This window comes from Molossus molossus, unplaced genomic scaffold, assembly GCF_014108415.1.
Source record: "Molossus molossus isolate mMolMol1 unplaced genomic scaffold, mMolMol1.p scaffold_m16_p_12, whole genome shotgun sequence".
Classification (NCBI taxonomy): domain Eukaryota; kingdom Metazoa; phylum Chordata; class Mammalia; order Chiroptera; family Molossidae; genus Molossus; species Molossus molossus.
Window position 1 is genome coordinate 80,993,138 of NW_023425347.1, and position 25,621 is coordinate 81,018,758.

The 25,621-nt window shown below is 52.0% G+C and overlaps 1 protein-coding gene across 1 annotated transcript in view; it reads left to right on the plus strand.

The window, feature by feature from the left end:
- The window catches only part of CSMD2 (CUB and Sushi multiple domains 2), a 558,434-nt gene that overhangs the window by 370,243 nt on the left and 162,570 nt on the right, over positions 1 to 25,621 (plus strand). Inside the window, exons 16-22 of the mRNA XM_036256013.1 lie at positions 9,409 to 9,547; positions 10,492 to 10,679; positions 11,457 to 11,645; positions 11,833 to 11,949; positions 17,573 to 17,788; positions 19,187 to 19,375; positions 24,640 to 24,809. Of these exons, the coding sequence (XP_036111906.1) occupies positions 9,409 to 9,547; positions 10,492 to 10,679; positions 11,457 to 11,645; positions 11,833 to 11,949; positions 17,573 to 17,788; positions 19,187 to 19,375; positions 24,640 to 24,809 (1,208 nt within the window). The remainder of the gene's footprint in view (positions 1 to 9,408; positions 9,548 to 10,491; positions 10,680 to 11,456; positions 11,646 to 11,832; positions 11,950 to 17,572; positions 17,789 to 19,186; positions 19,376 to 24,639; positions 24,810 to 25,621) is intronic.

Sequence of the window (25,621 nt, forward strand, 5' to 3'; positions counted from 1 at the left end):
TGATTATCTGGCTGATGTAATGCAGCAGTCAGCAAACTTTTCTTAAAGGGCCCGCCTGGAAGTGTCTCTGGCTTTGCAGGCCACACAGTCTCCGTTCATCGTGTCCATCGTTACGTGAGAACAGCCTGAGACAACACACGTAAGCGGGCTGCTTTGGCCCCTGGGCTGGACTTTGATGATCCCTGATCTAGAGAACATAAGGGATTCATATGTTTAAAATCAGAAATGTCTTGCCTGGCTGGAGTGGCTCAGTTGGTTGACTGCTGTCCTGTGCACCCAAAGGTTGCCGGTTCAATTCCTGATCAGGGCACATACCTGGCTTGCTGGTTTGATCCCCATTTGGAGCGTATAGAAGGCAGCCAATCGATGTTTCTCTCTCTCTCTTTCTCTCTCTCTCTCTCTCTGTCTCTCCCTCTCTCTCCCTTTCTCTCTCTAATCATGCCCTTGGGTAAGGATTTTTTTTAAAAATCAGACATTTCCTAAGAAAGGCTTCCCAGAAGTGAAGGCATCTACAAAGGACTGCACAGTTCTCTCTCCCCACGTTCCTCTCTTCCTTGTCTCTTTTACAGAAGAAGCGGTGAATTTTGTCCCACTGTGACAAGTGTCTCAGTCATTCATTTCAGCTGTGCACCTGTCTGGGAAGCAGGTGTAGTTACTGTCCCCACTGGGCACAGAGAGGTTGTCACTTGCCTGCTTTCTCCCAGCCAGTAAGTGACAGAATCCAAACCCAGACTCCTGGCTACACAGTTGCTGTATTTTTCTTGAATTGTGCCACTGGAGAGAATATAATTTCAAACATGTTTGTGGAAGCCTAAAAATCACCCACAAATAGGATGAAAAGCAGGTTTTCTACTTTCCATATCCCAGTAGAAAATTAAAACAAGAGGAGACATATTGTCTGTCGTGAACGACAAAGACAGGACACCCCATGGAAGCACCAGAAATTGACGCATGAAACAAAATGACAGCAGTAAGACAAACATCACTATGACAATAAAGGTAATTAAACTCCTTATTCAAAGACAAAGACCCAAGCTGGATTTTTTTTAATGTTACTTACAAGAAATACATGAAAAAAAAAAAAAAACAAGAGATAAATAATCTACAGTGAGTATGTCTTTTCATTTGGAAAGTCATACTTGGTGATTGTAAAATATTTAAACAGTGCACATGAGCGATCAAGTTCAACGTGAAAACGCTCATTTCCCAGTCTCGCTCCCCAGAGGAAAATACTTTTAACCGTCTGGTATAAACATACGTACATTTTTTGTTTCGCTGTGTGTATACCAAATGTGTTACTTTTATAATCAGAACAATTTTAAGCTCTATAAAATGGAAGAAGGTCGATTCTCCCCACTCCCATGAGAGGAATCTGAGTGATGACTAGCTCAGGTAGGCCTCCAAGGGAGAAGTGAGGGTAGTTATGGAGTTCCTAACAGTACCTTGTTCAATCTTCTTGTCACTCTTAGGAGAAAGATAGGATCATGCTCTGTCCACGAGACCTGTGGGAGGCAGGGAGATGCATGGACTGCCTGAGATCACCCAGCTAGAATAACTGAGCAGTTACCACGTGCTAATCCGGAGGCCCACGTGCTTTGCATGCACAGTCCTCTGGAAGCCTCCTGATGACCCTGTGAGGTGGGTACTGTCATGATCCTCACTTCGCAGAGGAGGAAACTGGAGCCCAGAGTGGTTAAGTAACTTGCCCAAGATCACACAGCTGAGTGGATGGGACAGTCAGGATTCAAATGCAGATATTCCGATTCCAGAACCATCCCTTAATCACCAAATGATGTCTGTGTGACTCCAAAGTTCATTCCCCTTCATTCCCCTACAAAGTGGCCGAGGATGGGTGGTGAGGGGTGGTGGCGGAGAGGCGGAGCTAGACGGAGGAGAAGGCAGAGGAAGGCTGTCCCTGCCTCTGCTCACGCACACTGCAGCTGAGTCAGCGGTGGTCTGGGGAGGGCAGGAGCGGGGCGGGCATTCCCAGTCCCCCGCAGGGCTTAGAAGTGCAGACTCTGGTGTCAGCCGCCCGCGTTGAAACCCTGGCTCTGCCACTTCCTCGCTGTGTGTTTCTGGACCGAATACCTACCTTCTCTGCACCTGTTTCCTCAACTGTGAAATGAGGCTAACGCCGGGAGCCCCTTTTAGGTTGTCGTGAGGGTGAACGTACAGGGAAAGAGAAGGCACTCACTCATCACTAGTTCTTTGTATCCGCCCATCGTGTCACCATGGCCTTGCACAGCTGTGGCCTCAGAGGACGGGAGAGGTGGGTCACCGGCCCCCATCAGGAGCTCCGGTATTGATCATCTCGTGCCGCCAGGACAGAGCGGGACAGAGCGGTGGCGGAAACAGCAGAAATTTGAGTTCTTGAGGCTAGACGTCCAAGGTCAAGACGCAGGGTGGTTTCTCTGGAAGCCTCTGTCCCTGGGTGGCGGATGGTCACCTCCTTGCTGGGTCCTCACACAGCCTTTCCTGTGGGGCCACGCACGCCAGTATGTCTTCCTCTTACAGGGACACCAGTCCACCCTATGGCCTCATTTAACCTTAATCACCTCCTGAAAGGCCCCATCTCCAGAAACAGTCACACTGGGGCTAGGACTTCAACCTCTGAATCTGGAGGGACTCAGTTCAGTCATGGCACCGAGTTCCTCTGCCTTTCAATCAGTATTTCATCCCTTCGAAAGAAAACACTGATTGAGCACCGACCGTGTCTCAGGCACTGGGTCAGGCACAGGGTCTCTTGTCATATCCCTGAGCTCTTCTTTCCCATCGAGGCTGGACCCCTGTCCTCTTTTATTTTTCCTTTTCTCTGTGTGTGTGTGTCAGTGTGTTGTGTGTGTATATCTGTGTCTATGTCTTTGTGTGTGTATCTGTGTGTGTTGTGTGTGTGTCAGTGTCTTGTGTGTGTCAGTGTGTTGTGTGTGTATCTGTGTCTGTGTCTTTGTGTGTGTGTCTGTGTGTTGTGTGTGTATCTCTGTGTGTTGTGTGTATCTGTGTGTTGTGTTGTGTGTGTGTATGTTTTGTTTTTTACCCCAACACAATTCTCTTCCAATTTTTTTTATTAGTAACATACACACCACACATCTTAACCAATTTGAGGTGTACAGTTCAGTGGTACTTGGTATATTCATGTTGTGTAACCATCACCACCATCCTCTTTAGAATTTTTTTCATCTCTCAAAACTGAGAAACTCTGTGCCCACTGAAATACCAACTCCCCTTTCCCTCTTCCCCCAACCTCTGGCAACACCGTCTACTTCCTACCAGTTGGGTAAGTGCCCTCATACAGTGTTTGTCCTTTTGTGAGTGGCTTCTCTCACTTAGCATAATGTCCTCAAGGTTCATCTGTGCTGTTGCCTATGTCAGAATGCCTTTCCTCTTTAAGGCTGAAAAAGCATTGCGCTTATGTGTAGAACACATTTGGTTTGGTGTATTCATCCACCCATCAGCAGACACTGCGGGCTGCACCCACCTCCTAGCTCCTGACAGACAGCTGCTTCAGCCACTGCTTTCACTCCTCTCTCTGCCCCACGTTTTAAACAAAATTTCAAGCAGAGAGAATAGTATAGTGAACTTTTGTGTAGCCATCACTCAGCTTCCACAGTTACAAACTCGTGGCCTGTTTTGTCTGATTTTACACCTCCACCCACCATCACCCTGCTCTGGGATTCGTGAGAAGCAAATTGCAGGCAAAATATTTCATCCACAACAGTTTCATGTGTATTCCTAACAGATAAAAAGAACTCTTTAAAACATACCCACAACACCATTATTTTAAAAAACGTAATAACCACTTAATATACTCAAATTTCCACGATGATTGAATCCTTTCTTTTATAGTATTTTTAAAGAAATTGGAATCCTGCCCTGGCCGGTTTGGCTCAGCGGTTAGAGCATCGGCCCGCGGTCCAGAGAGACCCAGGTTCGGTTCCTGCTAAGGGCACGTACCTCGGTTACAGGTTGTCCCCAGCCCTGGTTGGTCATGCGGGTGGCAGCCACTCGATGTGTCCCTTTCACGTCAATGTTTCTCTCCCTCCCTCCCTCCCTTCCTCCCTCCCTCCCTCCGTCCCTCCTACTCTATCTGAACAAAAAATGGAAAAATGTCCTCATGTGAGGGTAAAAAAAAAGAAAAAGAAATTGGAATCATAGTTAGGTTTCCACATTACGGTCGGCTTATACATCTAAAGTCCTCTTTAATCGACAGGTGTCTCCCCTCACCCCTTGAAGTGTTTGTTAAAGAAGCCAGGTCCTTCATCCTGAGGGGTCTCTTGCACCCTGGGGTTTGCCAGCAACGTCCCCGGGAGGCTGTTCAACACGATCGTCTCTATCCCATATCGTCTTCATTGGCAGTGAGACTCGACACCTAACCAGGTTTAGGTTCCATTTTTTGGGCCAGAATATCTAGTAGGCAGGCTCCGTGCCTCCCTCAGAGGTACACAGTGTCTGCTTGTCTCTCCTCTGGGGACGTTGGGAATGATCAACGATCCCAGTCTAGGGATTGCCACTGGCCACATGCTATCATTTCTTCTCCTTTCGTAAGCTGGACTATTTAAAGAAAACTCGCCCTCATCGACTGCTTGGTTACCCCGAGGTATAGTTCCTCAAGGAAAGGCAGGAGAAAGAGTTCATTGTTTTCTTTTATTCACCAGTTTTCATATTAATGAGTCAATTCCCTAACACCTTCCAAAGCTGAACGTTTTCAAATAGTATGAAAGTCCAAGGTATTGAAACACATTTTATGTATTTAAATCCACTGTCATTATTATTCTCATCAACTCTCAACTGTCCCGTTGGCCAGTGGGAGCTTTGGAAATTAGCCCAGCCTCATCTTGCACGTTTCTGTCCCTGGCTGAGAAGCAGCTGTTTCCTCTGGGAGCCCCGGCTTTTGGTGTATGGATTGGTTTTTAAGTGAAAAATGATATTTAGAGTCTGGAGGTGTGTATTACTGTTGAGTAGGTCTTTTTCTCAAAGTCTTTTCAATGAACAGATCTAAGAAATCATTTTTTAAGGATAAAACGCATCATGGGTTTATTTTATTTCCAACGTAAGAACACTTTTTACTTAAATTCCTTGAAGTCATATCTGTATCTCCTTTTACTCTTGCTGAAAATCCCAGCCCCCAGCACCCCACGATGCCCGAGCACCCCAGAACTGTGATACCAGGACTACCTACACTATGATCACGGGAAATAGTTGAAGTTGCTTTTCCTTCCAGTCTTCTTATCCCCACACCCTACTAGGGGTGGGCGATCAAGCTAGTGTTTTAAGTTTTTTCACCAGTTTCTTCATGTGTGATTTCCCACTAACTGACACAGGATCGTAGTCATTTCTTTCCTATGCTTTTTTCGTTTTGAGAAATGACTTATTAAATTTCAATATTTCTTTTTGATTATGCAAAATAACAAAGTTCCAAAGTTAAACTTCTAAAAGAAGGTGTGTACTGAGAAAGTCTAGCTTCTATCCCTACCCTCTCTACCCTGTTCACCCCGTCTTTCCATAGGTAATGTTGAGACCTGGGGTTCCTCATTCACTAATTGTTAGTGTGAGTAAATAAGTGTGAGTGTCTCCCACGCTTTTCTTAGACATGGAATCCTACTATATACCCTTACTTTATACTTATCTACCTTGCTTCTATTTACTTAATAATATATTCTAGGGACCCCTCCATGACATATAAACTATTCGTCCTTCTTACTTTATAGCTGCATAAATAGTACATTTTGTTGATTACCCCGGTTCATTCACTCAGCTCCCCACTGCTGGCTGTTTGGGCTGCTTTCAGTTTTTTTTGCTATTACAAATAGTGCTGCCTTGTATAGCCTCAGATGGATGGATGGATGGATGGATGGATGGATGGATGCATGGATGGATGGATGGATGCATGGATGGATGGATGGATGGATGGATGGATGGATGCATGGATGGATGGATGGATGGATGGATGGATGGATGCATGCATGGATGGATGGATGGATGGATGCATGGATGGATGGATGGATGGATGGATGGATGGATGGATGCATGGATGGATGGATGGATGGATGGATGGATGGATGGATGGATGGATGCGTGGATGGATGCATGGATGGATGGATGGATGGATGGATGGATGGATGGATGGATGGATGCATGGATGGATGGATGGGTGGGTGGGTGGATGGATGGATGGATGGATGGATGGACGGACGGACGGATGGACGGACGGATGGATGGATGGATGGATGGATGATTTGTCATTTTGCTAGCATGTCTTGAGGATAGAATTCTGCAAATAGAATTGCTGGGTCGTAGAGCAAATGTATATGGATTTTGCTGGATATTCCCGCGTTTTCCTTCACAGGGGTTGTGTCGTCGTGCGTTTCCACCAGCAAGCTCCTAGAATACCTGCTTTCCCCTAGCGGCACATGTCATCCACCTCTGGGTTTTGCCTACCTGATGAGAAACCATTTCTCATTGTAGTTTTAATGTGTATTTTCTTAGAGAGAGTGAGGCTGAGCCTCTTTTCAGATGTTAAGGAGACATACGTTTAGGACTCCTGCCCTCCTTCCCCCTGCCTGACAGCTGCCACCTGAGACATGACAATGAGCTAGAGAGAGTGAAGGGCCGAATGAATAGAGAGGCCATCAGACCATCCCATGAGCAGGCGAAGAGATGAACTGGCCAAGGCGATAAAGTGATACAGCAGAGAAAGAAGACAGAACAGCGACTACCAAAAGTGGGATTGGGTTGCCCTCGCTGGAGATTTTAGACGGGGTTTTGTTGATAAATATGTACTGAACGGAGAGTAGCCGAGGCAGGGAAGTGACTGTGATCTATGGCTTCCTGCAGAGTGAGAGAGGATATCACAGTCCTGCAACCAAAGAGGCTGGGCCTGTGTTGAGTTGGACCCAGAGAGAGTCCCTACTTCTGCTCAGGGTCAGTGCCTGCATGGGGACCCAGGGACGGAAGGGTCGGCACGGCCCTCCCCCCCCACAAGGTCTCACGTGTCCATTGGAGCAGCGGAGGAAAGCTTTCGTCGTTTCGGAGAGATGGATGGATAGGTTGTGAAAACGAGGCTTATCCAGGAAGTGATAATACCCATTTGCAATTACTCTCAATGTTTGATACAGTTGCTGTGTGATTGGTGTTTCTCCAGGCCTTGGCTTACTGAGAAGTAGTAACCCCTGCCTATGAGGTGAGGATAGTAACAGTATCTGCCTTTTCATGGTGCAGTTGTCACAGGGTAATCCATACGCCCTGACATGTAGAAGCTCTTAGCACCCATGAGCTCATTACTGCCGGCCGTTGCAGAACCGATATGTGCTGTGGGGGGATTTGGAGACCGAGGTCTGGAGGTTAAATCTCAACTCTGACTTCACTAGCTCTCCATCTAATCTCTTAGCCTACTTAGCCTCAGCGTTCTCCTCTGTAAAATGGGGATAATAAAGCCGTGTCGTGTCATCAGTATGAGTGACCTACTAGTATCACCGTTGTTACTGTTTTCTGTTAACTAAACTTCCTATTGTAACTTTCTAGTAAGGATGCTTGACAGTGATTCTAGGCACTGCCGAGAAGTTTCCTGAACTGACAGAGGAAAGATCTGCTACATTCGGCTGTATTTTATTTTGCTGTTTGTTTTTTATTCATTTATTTTTGTTACAGATGTTTCTCCTTTTTCCCCCATTGACACCCTCCTCCTGCCCCACCCCCCCAGCATTGCTGTCTGTGTCCATTGGTTGCGCATACATGCATGTAAGTTCTTTGGTTTATCCCTTCCCTCCCCTGACACCGCCCCCCTCCTCTGAGGTTTGTCAGTCTAAACCCTACTTCTGTGTCTCTGGGTCTATTTTGTTCATCAGTTTATTTTGTTCATTATATTCCACCAAAAAGTGAGATCATGTGATATTTGTCTTTCTGTGATTGGTTTGTTTCGCTCAGGATAATGCTCCCCAGGTCCCTCCCATCCGGCGGTATTTTGTGAAACGGACTCCCTGGAGGCAGTCACAAACGTTTGCAGAGGTGGACGGGCTCTGCAGCTCCTTGTCCCCGTCCCGGTCTTGGTCAGGGCGCTTGGGGCCCCTGGTAGCCCCACAGTAAGGAAACCCCAAGGAAGCAGGGGTTCCTTCAAGACTGGAGGCTGCTTAGCTTAAGCCCTCTGGTGTATGCCGCCTTCCTAGATCTGTCCAGGCGCCGCTGCGTGCTAACGCAGCACTGGTCTCCCAACCTCCGTGGCATCAGCTCCCTTAGCTGTAAGGCGGAGCGAATAATAGCAGCCCTCCAAGGTCCGCGTTCTGTGCAGAGAGCACACGGTTATTGCTGTGAAGCTGGGCCTGGCCTCGGGGCTCCCTGTCCTCGGTGGGGTGGTGACGACAGCGGCACTGGGGCGGGGAGGGAGGTGGACTAGTCAGGATGGCCGGGGTTAGACGGTGTTGACAACACCCCCAGACCTCGGGGGCTTCCACACAGGAGTACAACATGGTCATCAGGGGCTCCGCGCCTCAGACTCACTCCAGGGCCCCGGCAGACAGAACTTGCATCTCCACGCTTGTCCACAATCGCCGAGGCCGAACACGCCACAGACCAGGCCCTGGCTCTTCAAGTTTCCACACGGACGTGACATCACCCTCATTCTCTTGGTCGAGGCAGTGACACAGTCTAGCGTAACTTCCACGGTGAGGTGGACCGTGCCCTGGAGGAGCTCTCGTGACCATCAGGCCAAGGGTCTGGTTGTAGGAAGAGGCAAGAAGGATGGGAAAGCCGTGGGTGAGGATGGGAAGCGAAGGGATGGGAAGAATGGGCAGGGAGACCAAGGGGCTAACAACAGGCTTGGCGAGATCAGAGGTAGACCCAGACCAGCCAGTGTCGGGGGGGCACTGACGTAGATGGCACTCATTTACCCTCCCACCCATTCATCGATTCTTCCAGGCAACAAGCACAGCTGTTGGCACAGAGGGACAACTGTGCCAAGCTCTGGGCTAAATGCTGGGGATGCTGAGTCGTGTCAGACAGTAGGGTCCCTGCCCTCAGGGAGCTCCCAGCGGAGCGGGTCCCACTGGGCTGTGAGCAGCCGGCCCTGCCTGTTCTCAGCGCCAGAGCACTGATGTTGGGTGTGTGTTGTTGGGGGGGATCTCTGCCTGGCCACAGGCCTGACAGCTCAGTGAGGAGCAAAGAAAAGACCAGTGTGACCCACATGTTAGCTGTGCTCAGCCCTTCTGGAACGGCAGAGGACTTTGTTTGAAGGATCCTTTTCATTTCTCCCCTCTGGTCTTTAATAAAACACCTAATGACACAACTGAATGTACCCATAAGGGTCCCAATAGACAGAACTCATCGTTTACATAATTGCCCATAAAAACAAAAACAACACTTGTTGGAGGACACATTTTATAGAGAGTTTTATTTGTTTCTCTGTCCCTCTGTCCCCAGCTCCCTGCGGCGGTCACCTGACTTCGCCCAGCGGCACCATCCTGTCTCCGGGCTGGCCTGGCTTCTACAAGGACGCCCTGAGCTGTGCCTGGGTGATTGAGGCCCAGCCGGGCTACCCCATCAAAGTCACCTTCGACAGGTGCTTGTAACCACAGCCTGGGGGAGGGGACAGGTGATCTCTGGGGGGGGGGGGCTGCAGTGAGTGGGGGGCCAGCACTGACCTGCACGGTCAGCAAGGTCCGAGAACACTGGAACAGACTGCCCTGGGCGGGGCAGGCGGCATTGGCTTTGCCCTTGGCCTTCATCCACCCCAGGAGTGGGGTTTGTGCTGTTTAAGGGGCTCTGTCTGGAGGGGTGAGGAGAAGGCTGGGGGGTGTCAGAGGATGGGGAGAGGGCAGATAGACACCATGGGATGCTGAAGGAGGCATTAGCACCTGCGGAGCATAACCCTGAAATGTCCGATACGGGCGGCCTTCCTGCCCTCTGACCCGAGTCCTGCTCCAGGCCCACTTCCAGCTCCCACCCCGGCTGTGCCCCTTGGGTGGGGAAAGAAGCCACCCGCACAGGAACACACACATCCCCATAGAGCATGCTGGGCAGGAGCAGCAGTCCCCAGACTGTCTGTGGGGGGCCAATGCTGCTTTAGGATCTGTGGACCCTTGTGGGTTTCTCTTACGTCTTCTTCACTTTAAAAAAAAATGCCCTTTATAAATGTAAAAAGCATTCTTTGCTCTCAGACCATACACAAACAGCCTGTAGGCCAGCTTTGGCCCTGGCCTGTCGTCAGCCGATAGAGCCTGGACCGGTTCTGACCCGTGAGACTATCACTGTGCCTCGAGGCCGTAAGACGGCCGTGGCCTGGGCCACAGAGAGGACAGAGAGTAGTGCACTGTGGGGGGGAAGGGCTTGAACATGGCAGAGAAGGTCTCCACGTCACCAGCGAGTGTGTGCGAATTATATTAAAATCTCCCAGCCTGCCAAAATCTGATTGTTCTGAAGCTCGGGGTCAGACGGGGTCTTCTGTCATCTGCGAATTAATAAGCCTTGGGTTTCTCAAGAAGTCTTCATCTCTGTCTCTGGCAGATTTAAAACCGAGGTGAACTATGACACCCTGGAAGTGCGAGATGGACGGACATACTCCGCGCCGTTGATCGGGGTGTACCATGGGACCCAGGTCCCCCAGTTCCTCATCAGCACCAGCAACTACCTCTACCTCCTCTTCTCCACCGACAAGAGTCACTCGGAGATCGGATTCCAGCTCCGCTATGAGAGTGAGTCTCGGGGAGGCAGGCGGCAGGTTGGCCCGGGTGGGCGGAAGGCCCAGGACTCTGCTCTGCCAGCAGGCTCCCCGCCTGGCCCCGTCCCCATGGCGTCTCAAGGCTGTGCCCCCGGGAGACCCTCCCTTGCTCTCGGCATCTCTCAGAGCTCAACCTTCAGAGAGAATGGAAGTTTCTTTCTAAAGAACCTTTAGAAAGGGTTGAGCCTTCAGAAGCATTGGACGCTGATGGCCTGCCCACCTGTTCCTCGCGGGCACACGTAAGGCCTCTTCCGTGTGCGGACAACGGGGTGGCACCGTGTTGGGCACTCTGGGGACAGAGTACTTGACAGATCGTGAAGTTGAAGTGAGGTGCATCTCCCACCCGCTCACCCTCTCTCGTCACCCTGTGAATTCATTGCCGCTGCCTCCATTTAGAGATAGATGTCAATTCCGTTTTATAGACCACTGTGGAAAGTTATGACTGAAAGCACCATCGGGACAGGGTCATGTTCCTACACGGGTTTATATGCACAAGCCTTAGCATGGTGTCTAAGCCTTAGCAGACACTCAACTATGTTTATTGAATGAATGAATGAATGAATGATCGATCGATCGATCCAGCCAACTCGTTTGCTCTGATCGGTCTTCAGATACTCTCAGCAGATATTGACAGCCACATTTGATGAGTGGGTAAATGACAGCTGAAGCCTTCTGTAAACAGGGCTCCCTCCTCCCTCCATGTGGGAGGCAGCCAGGGTCCCTCTGAGGTGATGGTGCGCTCTCTTTCCAGCTATAGCACTGCAGTCAGACCACTGTCTGGATCCGGGGATCCCCGTAAACGGGCAGCGCCATGGAAATGACTTCTATGTGGGCGCTCTGGTGACTTTCAGCTGTGACTCGGGCTACACACTGAGTGACGGGGAGCCCCTGGAGTGTGAGCCCAACTTCCAGTGGAGCCGCGCCCTGCCCAGCTGTGAAGGTGAGGCACGCGCAAGGGCACTCACGTGGCGGGTTTCTGTCCTGCCACGTAAAACCAGGAGCTTGAGGGCACTGGCTCTCCCACCGTCAGACAGGGTGGTGGGTCTGGAAGGAGGGGGACAGTTCCCAGGAGGATTGCGGGGGTTCCTTGAGCCTCCAGTCTGTCACTGCCCTCTTCACTCCTGTAGCGCTCTGTGGTGGCTTCATCCAAGGCTCCAGCGGGACCATCCTGTCACCAGGGTTCCCTGACTTCTACCCCAACAACCTGAACTGCACCTGGATTATCGAAACGTCGCATGGCAAGGGTGAGTGTTTTAGGCCTGTCACAGGCATTGGGGTGTGACATGGGCAGGACCCCACATTCCACAGTAAGGATCTCCCTGTATAGTGACCTCTGGGCTTAGTCTGAGTTTTCCTCACCAAGATAGGTCCCAGAACCTTTCTCTTTGAGCACAGAACTCACAAACAGAATCTTTAAAAGTAAGTTTTGGGTTTTTTTTATCCTCACCCGAGGACATTTTTCCATTTTTGTTCAGATAGAGTGGGAGGGAGAGAGAAAGAGAGAAACATCGACGTGAAAGGGACACATCGAGTGGCTGCCACCCGCACGACCAACCAGGGCCGGGGACAAACTGCAACCGAGGCACGTGCCCTTAGTGGGAACCAAACCCGGGTCTCTCTGGACCGCAGGCCGACGCTCTAACCGCTAAGCCGAATCGGCCAGGGCAAAAGTAAGTATTTTTAAGAATCAAAATCTCCATGCTGGAAGAGAGCTTAGAGATCGTACCAGATCTCAAATCCTTAGCGCAGCAGTCTCCTCTGAGCTGCTCCCCGGGAGATGGCACACCCCCTGCCGGAACTGTCTAAACGTGCCCAGTGGTGGGGAACCGGCCAACTCATTCAGCCAACGAGCACCTGTTATTTTTCTGTAGATCTGATCCCTCCTGATAGCCTCTTAGGCACCCCTGAAACATCTTTCCTTACTCTGTGTCCTCGGGGAAGTAGGGTGCGTCTGCTCCCTCTTCCTCATGTGCACCCGCCTGATGCTGGACCCACATCCACTTCACGCACCCCACAGCTGCCCCTCACAGGCTGCACCACTGACTCACACAAATGATCTTTGGGAGTCCGAGAGCCAAGGAAAGGTGCTGGTTCCAAGACAAACATTAATTAATACACTCTTTTGTTCAACAAATATTGATTGGGTGGACCTGTGTGCCAGATCCCGGGTCTGGGAATAAACAGTCACCGAGCGAATCTGGCCTCTGCCCTCGGACGCTTGTTCTGAAGTTCATCTAGACCGAGGTCCCGACCCCTGTGCACTTCGGCAAACTCCTCAGCGCGGGCTCACACCGAGAGGTCTCGGACTTCTACGCTGCAGTGGAAACTAGCCTTCTGTGTTTTCAGAAGACTCACTGTTAATTCTGATGCATTCCCTTACGTAAGAACCTCTGCTCTAGAAGAATGAACGTGTAGAAAAGCCAAGAAAAAAAGTTTTTAAAGAAGAGTAACTGTTCCAGATATTAAAATGTTATGGGCTAAAAGAACGTTACAGTTTGGTATAAGTGTAGGACACACAAATCATGGGGGAGAAGAGAGATCCAGAAATAGATGGTGTGTGTATGTGTGTGAGACAGAGAGAGGGAGACTGTCTTTAATATGTGATTAAAGTGTCATTTCTAGTCCACTAAAGAGAGGATGGATTATTTAATAAATGGTTGTGAAAAGTGGGCTTAAACATTTGGGGAAAAGGGAAGGGAACTGCCTGGCCGGTGTGGCTCAGTGGACTGAGCGCTGTGCAGGGGACTGAGAGGTCCTGGTTGGACTCCCGGTCGGGACACATGCCCAGGTTGTTGGCTCGATCCCCAGTAGGGGGCACGCAGGGGGAGGCCAGTCGATGTTCTCTCTCATCAATGTTTCTATCTCTTTCTCTTTCTCCCTCTCCCTTCTCTCTCTATAATCAATAAAGGGAAAAAAAAAATTTTTTTTAAAGAAACATATGGCACAACCATACATTGCTTGTAAAGTACACTATTTGTACCAAAAAAAAAGAAAATGTGAAAGAACAGTCAACAGATAGGCCCATCTATGAACTTAAGCGCTTTCAATTTTGCCTTCAATGGCCCTGACGGAGCCTCTCGGGCAAGGCAGGCCCCAGGTCACCAGGACAACGCCAGTTGCTCCCTTCTCCCCACAGCACTGTTCCCGAGGAGAGGGACCGGGACAGCGTCCTTGACCATCCTGCGGGGCTTTCCACCAAGCCGGGGCCAGAGGTGGCCCTTGCAGGAGCCGGAAGCCACTCTGGTGTCAAGAGGAAAGGAAGGCAGCCCTTCCCGCCCCTAGGGGAACAGCTTCTGCGGGCATGATTGCTCCGTGTCTGTGCGTCTCTCATTGCAGGGGGTGTGTTTCTCTACGCCTCTCTATGCGTCTGCCTGGAGTCAACACAGTTCAACAAATACTTAACAAATACATATATCTTCTGTACTTGCACGTTTCTCCTGGGTGCCAGGAAAACTCAGCCACTGTGCGTGCGTTGCCCGCCTTCAGGAAGTTTACAGTCTAGTGGTAGAGATAGAAAGCCTGACATTTCTCAATAGAGCACAGCCGATGCTGAGATAGAGCAGGTGGAGGTGGGGAAACATCGAAAGGCCAGCCCAGGGTTAAGCAGGTGTCCTGAACATGGAGCTGAGCCTTAAGCCATTCTTCAAGGATGGACAGGAATTAGCCAGAATCAGCAAGAGGTCAGCGATGTACGAGCAGGTCACTTCCGTAGAGCCGTCTAGAAGTGTCACCTTTACGGAACTGTAAAATAGCTCGCCTGGCCCTTGATTACCCTTCTCAGCCTCACCCTGCGCCCTGTAAACACTGAGCTCTAACTACACGGGACCTGCCGTTCCCAGAACCTCCCGGGCTTTCTCTGTCCTCTGAGCTTTGCACAGTGGGATGATTGCTTTCTCTCTGCGACACTTCTTTCTCCCTATCATCTTCACTACTCCCCTTGTGTGGCCGGCTCCTCATCCTCCTGAACCCACCTCCTCTAGTGAGTCTTCCCCCGCCTCAGTCTGGGTTGGGCTCTCCTCGGTGGGCCCCCCGTGATCCTGCACCATCCGGTCCCAGACTTGGCCCCGCTGTACAGAACTTGCATGTTCATCCTCTCTCCCCACAGACTCTAAGTTCTTTGAGCGCCGTATCTGTCTTGTTTCCTGCCATTGCCCCCGCTCTGGCTCTGTGCCTGGCACATTCGCTACTCCAGAAACATTTACATGAATTGAATTAAATTGAACCAGACCCTTCTCCAGGCGGCACTGCTCGTAAGAGTATTTCAGGTGAATAGACCTATTAAGGCTACTACTAATTGTTTGCTCCCTAACAGGCAGAAGGATGCCAGGGGAAACTCAGAACTCTGGGAGATTCAGAATTATTCAGTTTGACACACCGCCAGCTCAAGGGAATGGCCAGCCAGGAGTCCAGAGAATGTGTCCTTGCTGAGACCCCCGGACTGACATCTTATAAAAGCCCCAAGGTTGCCTGGGAGTTAGATGAGCTGAGCAAAGAGAACACCAGCTGTGTGCCGGGCATTGCGCTTTGCGTACGTTATCCAGTCGTTCCTCACTCCAAGGATCAGGTGTCACCTGAGAGGGTGACCTGTCATCCGCACGTTGTAGTGGAGGAAACTCAAACTCAAGGTGTGCTGACGTCCCCTCCTCTGGAGGGGCTGTGTTTGCACGCAGGAGAATAAAGTGCAAGGCAGAGGGAAGTGTCTCTTCCTCCGTTTCCCCTGTGACTGGGTCTGGCCCCCTGTCCACCCAGCCCTGAGTTCCAGCTCGGAGGGGAAGGGCCTCGAGTCCACAGGGCCTTTTCCCAGGCTCTGCAGGCTGAGAACCGGTTTCTCCTTTGCACACGTGTTTGTGTGTCAGGAGGACGGGGGGCATGTGAGCACACATACCTGTGGGTCTCCAAGCATGCTCACATTCGTCATGTCAAGGACTGCAGCCCCCGTGAAGCCTTCCCAACCCCCGAGGCACCGTTGCCCACTCTTCCTGTGCCCCCGGTCTGGATTCTCCCTATTGATGGTCTGTCTCCTCCACTAAACTGGCAGATTTTTCAAGGTGCTTATTTAGCACAGGCCTGGCTCTTAGTACGTGCTTAGGATCTGTTTGAACAGATAAATGGATGCATCTCGTTTGCCTGGGCACAGGCCATTTGCATTTTTCCCCAACCCCCACCCACAGAATCCCAAATACCTCAGGCTCACCAGCTTCCACCAACAGAGGCAAGAATATGAAAACATCTAAAACGCTTTAGCGTGAAGAGCTTGGATCCCACTGTCATTTATCAAAAACGTGTCAGTAATTATCTAGAGACGTATTTCTCAAACTTTTATGTGCCTACAAATCACCGGGGGTCTTGCAAGCAGGCAGATTCTGATGCAGAAGGTCTGTGGCGGAGGCCGAGGTTCTGCATTTCTGACGAGCTCCCTGGCGGAGCCTGTGCTGCCGGTTCATGGACTCTGAATAGTAAGTGGGTCTAGCACCCACCCCTAGTCTACCCAAGTTCCTGCCCTAGCACATCCGTGGCGTGTGCTCCCATGTACACACACACTGGCTTGTGGGCATGCATGTACATGTATGCACACCCAGGCAGCTGCTATCTGGACAAGTTCAAGAGTTGCTTCGGGTGTTGAGATCCTGCTGCTTTGTAACCTCTTGGCCACTCGACCCTTCCTACTACCTGGTCTCTGTCATGTGAGAAGCAGCGTCATTGTGCAGCCTCTGCAGTCGGGTCACCTCAGTTCAGACCCCACTGCTGTAGTCCTGCCTTAGTCCTAAACCCCAGATCCATACTCCAGGTGCCACCAGCTGTCAGTGCCGGATGCTGAAAGCACGGGGTGTTCCACTCTAAGTGCATTACCCTCCTGCCACCTGCTCCCCTTCCCCTGAATGTCCCGCCCCAGGTGCGAAAGACGTCGCCTTCCTGCAGGTCAGGACGCTCAGTCATCCTCTCACTTCTCCTTTGCAGCTGGGCTGGTTCCCAGCCACGCTCCCTCCCGAGGTCTGGGGTCCACTGCCCGCCCTCGGCCCCTCTGCCGCTCCCCAGCCTCTTGCCCCGGGCATGGCTGCCGCCACTCCAGCTCTCCTCTCGGCCTCCTCGCCCCCCACTTGGTCCTCCTCGCAGCCATCCACATCTTGCTGAGTCTGAAATCTGATCCACTCTGGATAGGATGGCTGCTCATTGCCCCCGGAAAAATATCTGGCCCAGCCCAGCCTGCCTTTCCAGCCTCTATTCCTGAGTTTTCCTGCTGAGTGTGTCCAGCCACACAGTGTGGCTCACTGAGCCCTGGAATCCACGGCTCCTTCGCACACACCAGGCCCCAGCCTGGGACACCCTTTCCCCTCCTACCAAGTTGATCCCTATGCATCCTCTTGAGAACCAAATCAGATGTGTACTCCTTAGTGAGGCTGTCCTACACCCCCTTCCTGCTGCAAAGTGTTTCCCGCTCTGCAGCCCACCCCACCCCCTGGCTCTCTACCGTAGGGTTACGATTGCCATTTGTTTAGTGTCTTATATATCCCCTTGCACCTACCTTGGCCTGGATCCTAGCCCATAGGAAGCACTCAACAAATGTGCAACTACTTCTGAATGAATGAATGCATGAATGAATAAATGAATGAATGAATGGCTGTGAAGCATTCTCATAGAACTAGCCATAAATCTCCCTGACAACTGTGAAGCAGTGTGCTTCTCCCTGGCCCGACCTGTGGGCCAGTCCGTTCCGGTTCACCCGTAGGGATTCATCAATTCATGCTTAGACTCCTGCACACCCACAGACTTTAACAGATTGGAAGTGTTTGTGCAGGTCCTGTCTTGCAGCTGGGCTGCTTCAGCCATCTCACCGTCGTCACCCTGACCCCTCCGGTCTCTTGGCAGGTGTGTTCTTTACTTTCCACACCTTCCACCTGGAGAGCGGCCACGACTACCTCCTCATCACCGAGAACGGCAGCTTCACCCAGCCCCTGAGGCAGCTAACCGGCTCGCGGCTGCCAGCTCCCATCAGCGCTGGTCTCTATGGCAACTTCACTGCCCAGGTCCGCTTCATTTCCGACTTCTCCATGTCTTATGAAGGATTCAACATTACCTTCTCAGGTAACGCCTGTGAGGGTCCCTGGGGGAAGGGAACCCTGTCTCTCCCTCCGCTGCCATCCCCTCGTCTTCCTAGCATATCGATATTGCTGCCCTCTCCGGTCTCTGGGAGAAGGACCTCACTGCTGCAGCACAAGAGAGCTGAGTTAGACACAAGGGTGAACTTCCCTATAATGGGCTTGCAAGGAGTTAGAAGGTACTGGGGAATCTCCTTCTCAGGGGGTGTCTAGATTTCCCTCTGAACAGGACTTACCCAACTGGCTGAGCTAGAGGAAGTCGCAGAAGTCCCTTCCTGCCCTAGTAATTCCAGATGCTTCTCCTGATTCCATGTCTGCTATTTATAACCCCAGCAATTTAGAAAAGAGAAGAAGGAGGGTTGGAGTTAACATGTTAGAGTATTTTAGTCTTATTTGGGGCTTCTTCAGCAATGCTAACTTAGTAATAGATATGCATCTCTGTGTTTAGGAACCCTGAAAAGAAAACATTTTATTTGGTGTTCAGGGAGAAGAGTGGACCCCTCCTTCCTCTGGTCCCAAGTCCCCCTGCAGCTCTTACCCCATTGCCCCAGGGTCCCCCCTTCCCAGCCAGGAGCAGAGATAGCACATGGACTCCACCTGGACGGGCAAGAGATGTCTGGCCTCTAGGAAGTGGACATGGCCCAGCTCAGCCCCTGCGGTCCCCCTGGCAGAAGCTGCCTGCCGTGTGCCTGGGCTGGCCTCTGGGTGAGACCTGTCCAGCCACTGCACCTCATCTGTCTGAGACAGACCCTCCCTCTGCTCACCACACAGACCCTCCAGGAATGTGTCCCAGAAGGAGATGCCCTTGGGGACGAGGGATGGTCACTTCTAGGCCATCACTGGAGGCACCAGGCAGGTCCCTGGCCCATAAATGCCACCCTGTCACAATTGCCGTTTGCCTCAAGTGCCAGCATCACCGAGGCAGCTTCCGGTGAAGCGTTTGGAGCCTTTCCCAGGGGAGGCTTCCCTCCGCTGGGTCACACCTCTGCCCCTCTCGAGCCAGGTGATTGGATCCATCTGGTCAGTATGTCGTTCAGGAGAGAGGCAGGAGAGTCTTGAGGTTCATATGGAGATGAAGGGAAAGAGGAGGGGAGAGTCAAGTCAGAGGAACCTCAGAAAGACTCCCGGGAAGCATGTTTCCAACCCCGGTCACGCCTGTGAGGCGTCCAGGTGCCCCAAAGCATAGCACGCACCCCGCCCCTCACCCCGCCGCCGGGCTGTCAGCCTCCCCTCTCAGCTCCCTCCTCTCGGCCCTGGGCCTTCTGTGGGTCAGTGCGTGTGCTCTGTGCCTCCGGCTGACGTGAGCTCTGGGCCTTCCCTCCCTGGTGTTTCCCCCGGGTCCCCTCTTCTGTCTCTGACTCCGGCTCTCCTGCCGCCTTTCCAGAATACGACCTGGAGCCCTGCGAGGAGCCCGAGGTCCCCGCCTACAGCATCCGGAAGGGCTTGCAGTTCGGCGTAGGTGACACCTTGACCTTCTCCTGCTTCCCCGGGTACCGACTGGAGGGCACGGCCCGCATCACGTGCCTGGGGGGCAGACGGCGCCTGTGGAGTTCGCCCCTGCCAAGGTGTGTTGGTAGGTGGTCACGTGCTTTCATTTTGCTTCACTAATGGGGGTGGGGGGCAAGCTTTAGCCACGTGGGCCAAGCAGCCAGCAGGCCTGGGTTTGAGGACGGCCGTAGCACAGTGGGGCCTGGGTGGCCTAACCTTCCGCACCAGCCTCCTCACCTGCGCGGGGATGGCAACACCTGCCTCGGGGGCTGTTCCGCAGCCTGACCGACCTTTGCAAGGGGGATCCACTAAGGCACTTAAATGAAATGGATTTTGATATTTTCCCTCCATCCGTAACACATCCCACGGCTTAGGATGCCTTGTGCAGAGAATTCTGGGTAGAGCCTTGGGGCAGGGGGACCTGCAGGAAGGAAGTCTGACCTTTGCCCATGGAGAGGCCCAATCTGGTGGGGATGCCAGCTTCTGAGAGTCCCCAGAAAGACCCTGCATTCGAGGGAGCAAGAGTCGGGTTCTAGGCGCTGGGGATACAGAGGTGAACAAAACAGAGACGTCTCCCCTCACGGTCTCACATCCTGATGGAGGAGATAAGCTACACGTCCACAGATATGTCAGACGTCAGGCAGCGTTGAGGGTTCTGCAGATCAATTAAGTCAGCTTACAAAGCGCTGGAGGTGGCTCTTTTAAAGAGAGTGGTCAGCAGAGGCCTCCCTGATCAGCTGACATTGTAGATCCCAGGGAATCCAAGAAGCTAATCACTCCCGTATCTGGAGAAGATGGAACGGAGGAGCCAGGCCCTGCGCCTTGAGGAGCAGCTTGGAGGCCAGTCCAGAGCAAGCACCAGGGAGATGGTGAGGTTAGCGAGTCGGAACCAGGAGTCTGAGCAAGGCCCTGCCGCCTCCCGCCAGAGCTCTGAGGTGGGGGAGACACAGGGCGATCGCAGGGAGCAGGGCCCACCGGCTGTCCGTCCTTTACAAGGCTGATGGCAGGGGCTGCATGGAACACAGGCAGGATTAGCGCAGTGCCTCTCACGCTGGCTCTTAGCCGTGTGGAACTCACGCTTAGAATGACACAGTACATGAAACCCCAATATGCCAAACAGATAAAAGCAACACTACACTGGCTGGAACAGGCTGGCGTCTTGAGGGCCCAGGAGGTCAGCCCTGCCGCAGACAGCTCCGTGGAGCCCTGGGGCTCTGCAGAAGGCAGCTGCAAAGAGACGGGCAGAACGGGCTGGGCCCAGGCCGCTCAGCTTCCAGGCGCCAGGTCGAATCGGGGCTCTGCCGCCTACCAGCTGTTAGATCTTGGGGAGGCCAGCAAGGCTCAGCCCCAGCCGGAGAGAGCAATATCCAACTCACAGGTGCATTCCAGATTAGACGGCACAATTTACATAAGCCATGAGGTGCCCTGTAATTATCATCGTTTTGCCAATAACCTTTTTATCATTATTTATTGATAACCAACATCCAATAACCTTTCATAATCTCAGAAAGGAAACATTAATGCAAACAGATGCTGAATTCTACTTTTGACCAATCAAACAAGCCCAGAGCTGATCCTTTCTCCTGTATCCGTCCCTCAGAGCATCCACCAGCCTGAGCCGGGCGCCCACTCAGACACACACCTATCTGCCCCTGTGCAGGTTCGCTTGGGTCTGGCTGTTAGCAGCTCCGTTCTTCTCTGGGAAAAATATCCTCAGCTCAGTGGTTCTGGGGGAAATTTTTCTTGAACAGGATTATCCCGGACTCCAAATGCGCACCCTCCTTCAGCGTTTGCCCCTGATCTCATTGCACAGACTCATTCTTTAACTTATTGTTCCGATTACTATTTGTTCGTGACACCTCACAATGCTTCCATTATTACATCCTCTTCTGTTTCACGTGTTATTAATAACACACAGCAATCGCAGTCACCTCTGAGAGCCAGCAGCCCCCCACATCGCTCTGGCTGGAGGGTCCCGGGAATGCCCGCCGCGGAGGCTCCCAGCCGCCCGTCACTGTAGGTGGAAGCTGAATGACTCAGCCCACACCGCGGTCCAGGAGCACTTCCGGCAAAGGAGATGAGCAGCCCTGGGCTCTAATTCAGGGACCCCTGAACTTGATGTGGAAGAGACAGTGCTGACCCCAGGGACCCAGTCTGCCTCAGAGAGCATGACCCCGTCCTTGGGAGTGCCCGTGTGATGGAGAAGACCTAACCCTGTGCCTCAGGTGCCCTAGACTGATGGCTCAGACACAGCCCTGCCCTTAGAGAGACCTCTTCTGACAGAAGTCACAGATGCGGGGCCAGCAGCTGCACTTTCCCGGGCATGTGACTGCTTGTTTCTCTGCAACATTTATTTGTTTCCACTTATGTTGGTGCCTGGATTTCAGTGCATCTGCTCGCTCACCTCCCCTGCTTTTTGAAAACTCCCAGAAGCAAGTGCCAAGGCCCTCTACCCTCCTGTGCCCTCCCTGGTGCCCAGGAAAGGCCCTGGGGGAGATCGGGGCCTGGTGGTTGGCCGAGAATTGGCCCTGCTCCCCTCCTGATGAAGGTGTTGGGCATGTAGGCAGGAGGAGAGGGCTCTGCTGGCAGAGGCGGGCCTACAGCCACTGTGCCGGAAGCCAGGGCCAGGAAGGGGCCCACTGACATGCCAACGCCCATGTTTAAGAGAAGGCAGCTTTCAGGAAATAAGTGGAAGGCGAGAGGCCTCAGAAACAGGGAAGGTGCCCACGCTGCCCAAGACATGCCTTAGGGCTTCTGCCTGTCCCCACGCACGGGAAGTTAGGCCTCCAGATGGAAGCAGGTAAGGTGCATAGACTCGCTGCGATCAGTGAGGAAGGAGAGGAGGAATAAGCCGGTTAGGGCGTCCTGTCTGCTAACCGCTCCCCCTGTGTTCACCTGCTTTGCCATCAAGTCTCATGCATTTATTTTCTATCGTCCTATGAGGGTGGCATCATTGCACAGAGGAAGGGGAGTTCAGATTTGATTTACGTTGTCTGTCTGCCTCCAAACTCCACTCTAATCTATACACTGCGCACCTCTCCCCAGAGGGAGGGAGATGGGCCGTGTCCCCAGCGATGACGGAAGGGTGATGTGACTGAGTGGTCAACGTCTGAATGTACGTAGCCCTCATCACTCCCTCCCCAATCCCCCACCTGCCTCTGACAGCACCCAGAAAACTTACAACCCCAGAAACCTATCTACCTAAGTTGTCGGCAGCCTCCAGGGTGCCCGTCCACCCGTCCATCTAGTTTTCTGCCCCAGCCCACCCTTTCACCATGCATTCGGTCTGTTTGCAAACAGGCTGAGTTTAGAGGACCAGAAAGCTAGATTTTTCTTCTCCGCCAACATGCACATCCCGGGCGGTCTGGGCTACTCTAAGAAAATACCGTGGATGGGGTGGCTGAACCCGCCTGTGTCGCTCGCCGTTCTGGAGGCTGGGAAGTCCAGGGTCAAGGTGCTGGCAGACCTGGTGCCTGGGTGTGCGGATGGCAGCCTTCTTGCTGTGTCCTCGCTCGGCTCCGAGGGCCCGGGACTGGCCCTCTGCTCGCAAGGACACCGAGCTGCCGTGAGGGCTGTACCGTCAGGACCTCGTCTAACCTAATTACCTCGCCAAGTTTGCACCCTGGGGACTAGGGCTCCAACATACAGGTTTGAGGTGAAACACAAACATTCAGTCCAAAGTAATGACTTACATAAAGCTGAAGCCAGTCATGAACTGGAAAGAGCCCAGGGGTTGGGGCCCATCGAAGAAGCAGGGACTTGGCGCAGTCGCTGTCCTGAAAGGTCTGAGGAGCCATGTCAGGGACCCGAGAACACACAGGGCATAACTGGGCTCGGGAGAGGCTCAGCTCTGAGTGTCCCCCTATGACTTGCTCCATCTGCAGGACCTTGGCCTAGTACTCTAGGCTCAGGTCACCGGGGTTGAATATCTGGTCAAATCAGTGGCCCATTGGTGGACCTCTGGGTGCTTCCTGCCGAGGATTATGTCTAGAAAAGGGACGGGGGGGGGGGGGATTTAGAGGAAGCTGACTTGTTCCATCAGCTTCAGAGATTCAACAAATGCTCCAAATCGCCCATATGTCCAGACGAAAAATGGACCTGCCATCTGGCTTTGTATTTTAACATTCCTCTGAACCTAATTATTTCTAGGACTATACATCTTCTGAGGTCACTGTAGTCCATATTCATTCATTCATTCATCTGACAAATACTTATTTTAAGGATGATCTGGGCTAAGCCTTAGAAATGCATAGATTCATTAAGCATGGCCCTAGCCCTCAGTAACTTGTGGTTTGGGGGGGGGGGGGTCCAGGCCAGGAACAAGCAGCCAGGGTGCAGTATTGTGGAGGCTGTGATTCGTGGAAGAGCAGGGAGAGGCTAAGTGACCGAAGACCCTAGGAAGCCCCCTGCAGGGCTCTTCAGCGCATGCCCTGCCGCTGAGCTGCTCCCTTCCCCTACTGCGTGCCTCTGGCCACCTGCCCAGGCATGGAGTGGGTGTTGGGGACACAGAGCTGTGACCGAGCCCTCAAAGATCCTCAGTGTGGTGAGAGAGACAGAAATAAGTCAAGTAAAATGTGATCACTGCTATAAATAAAGTATTGGGAACAATGCAGAAATAATGACGGATTCTGGAGGAGAAGAAACAGGTTTTGAGAAGAGGGAGTGAATTCATTAACCTGTTGAAGGAAAACAGGATTTCGGTGGGTCAGCCTCGGGGTCCCTCAATTCCATGACCCACAGGGTTGAGTTCTCAGCCAACCTCTTCTTCGCGAATTGAGAGACTTGATCTCAATGGCAAAGTACCAGGTTCTTTATCTTTAAAACAGGGATGGTAATCACGCCTCCCTTCTGGAGGTGCTTGTTGTGACTAATGACTGAAATGATCCTTGCGAAGCTCAGAGGATGCTCGCAATTATTATTCGATCTTGTCCTCGCTCAGTTTCTATCCTCCAGTACAGAAGGGCTCCATCTCGCCTCACTTGGCTGGCGCCATCCTCGCCTGACGTCCCCCTCAGTCATTCCTGTTGCTATGATACCATGTGAGCAGGTGTGGGCACGGGCTGCTCCACAACACTGTGGAAGTAAAGGGGGTCTGACGGGCTTGTTTCTGTTTCTGCAGAAGAGAGATAGACAAACAGAGTGAGAGAGAAAGAAACCAGGCAGGACCGCAGGTGGGCAGGTGTTGACAAAGAAAGCCCTGAGAAGCAGACAAATGGACAGATCGATGAGCGTTCTGGCAGGGAGCGAGGCAACAGTTTGTCACCTTCGTGAGGTCCCCCAGCACTGCGAGTTGCGTTCTGGTTGTAGGTGATGGGAGTTAATCTGTGGCTGTTGTGATTCTCTCTCCAGCCGAGTGTGGGAATGCAGTCACGGGCACTCACGGCACTTTGCTGTCCCCCAACTTTCCTGTGAACTACAACAACAACCACGAATGCATCTACTCCATCCAGACCCAGCCGGGGAAGGGGATTCAGCTTAAAGCCAGGACATTTGAGCTCTCCGAAGGAGACGTCCTCAAGGTACGCTGGTAGACCTCTTAGAGCGTGCGTGTGGTAGTGCGCAGGAGTGTGGTCAGCACACACTCATTCATCTCTGTGTGAATGACCCAGACTTTGCTTTTTCCCTCCTGAGTCCCACGGTATTACCCCCAGTCACCGGGGGAAAGGTGAGAACCTGAACGGGAAGGGTATGTGAGTAGCCCAGAATGTGGCTTTAGAGTTTGCTTAGGAGCTGACTGCTCTCGCCCACATATGTGATTGATTATGGGTTGACCACATGATAAGAACAGGAGATGCAGTTGGAGCGGGCAATGGATCTCGTATTCCATTGTGAACTCTGACCATCGACCTGGATAATGAGCTTGTAGAATACGTGTGTGTGCCTGTGCGTGTGCACTGGTGTAGATATATGTGTGGCTATAAGTACATATATACGTGTTTCCACGTGTGTGTGAATCTGTGTCTGTGGGTTTGAGGTACCTGTGTCTGTGCACACTTGTCTCAGTGGACGGTGTGTGCCCTTGTGTATATGCTGTGCGTATATGTTTGGTTCACTCGTAGGCTATTTCAGTAGCTTCCGTGTGTCATGATGATGGCCTGTGTGTGGCAGTGGGGTTAAAGAAAGTAGATTCAAGATATATGTAAGAGAAGGAAATGATAGGACTTGGATTATAGAGAGGGTTATAGAGAAGAAATTGTTAAGACACTGAGCATGTGTATGGCTTGTATTTCTCTGTGTGTGTGTGTGTGTGTGTGTGTGTGTGTGTTTAAGAGTATATCTCTTATAACGTGTGGTGTGTGTGTGTATGTTGAGTTGACAGGAGAATTTATCA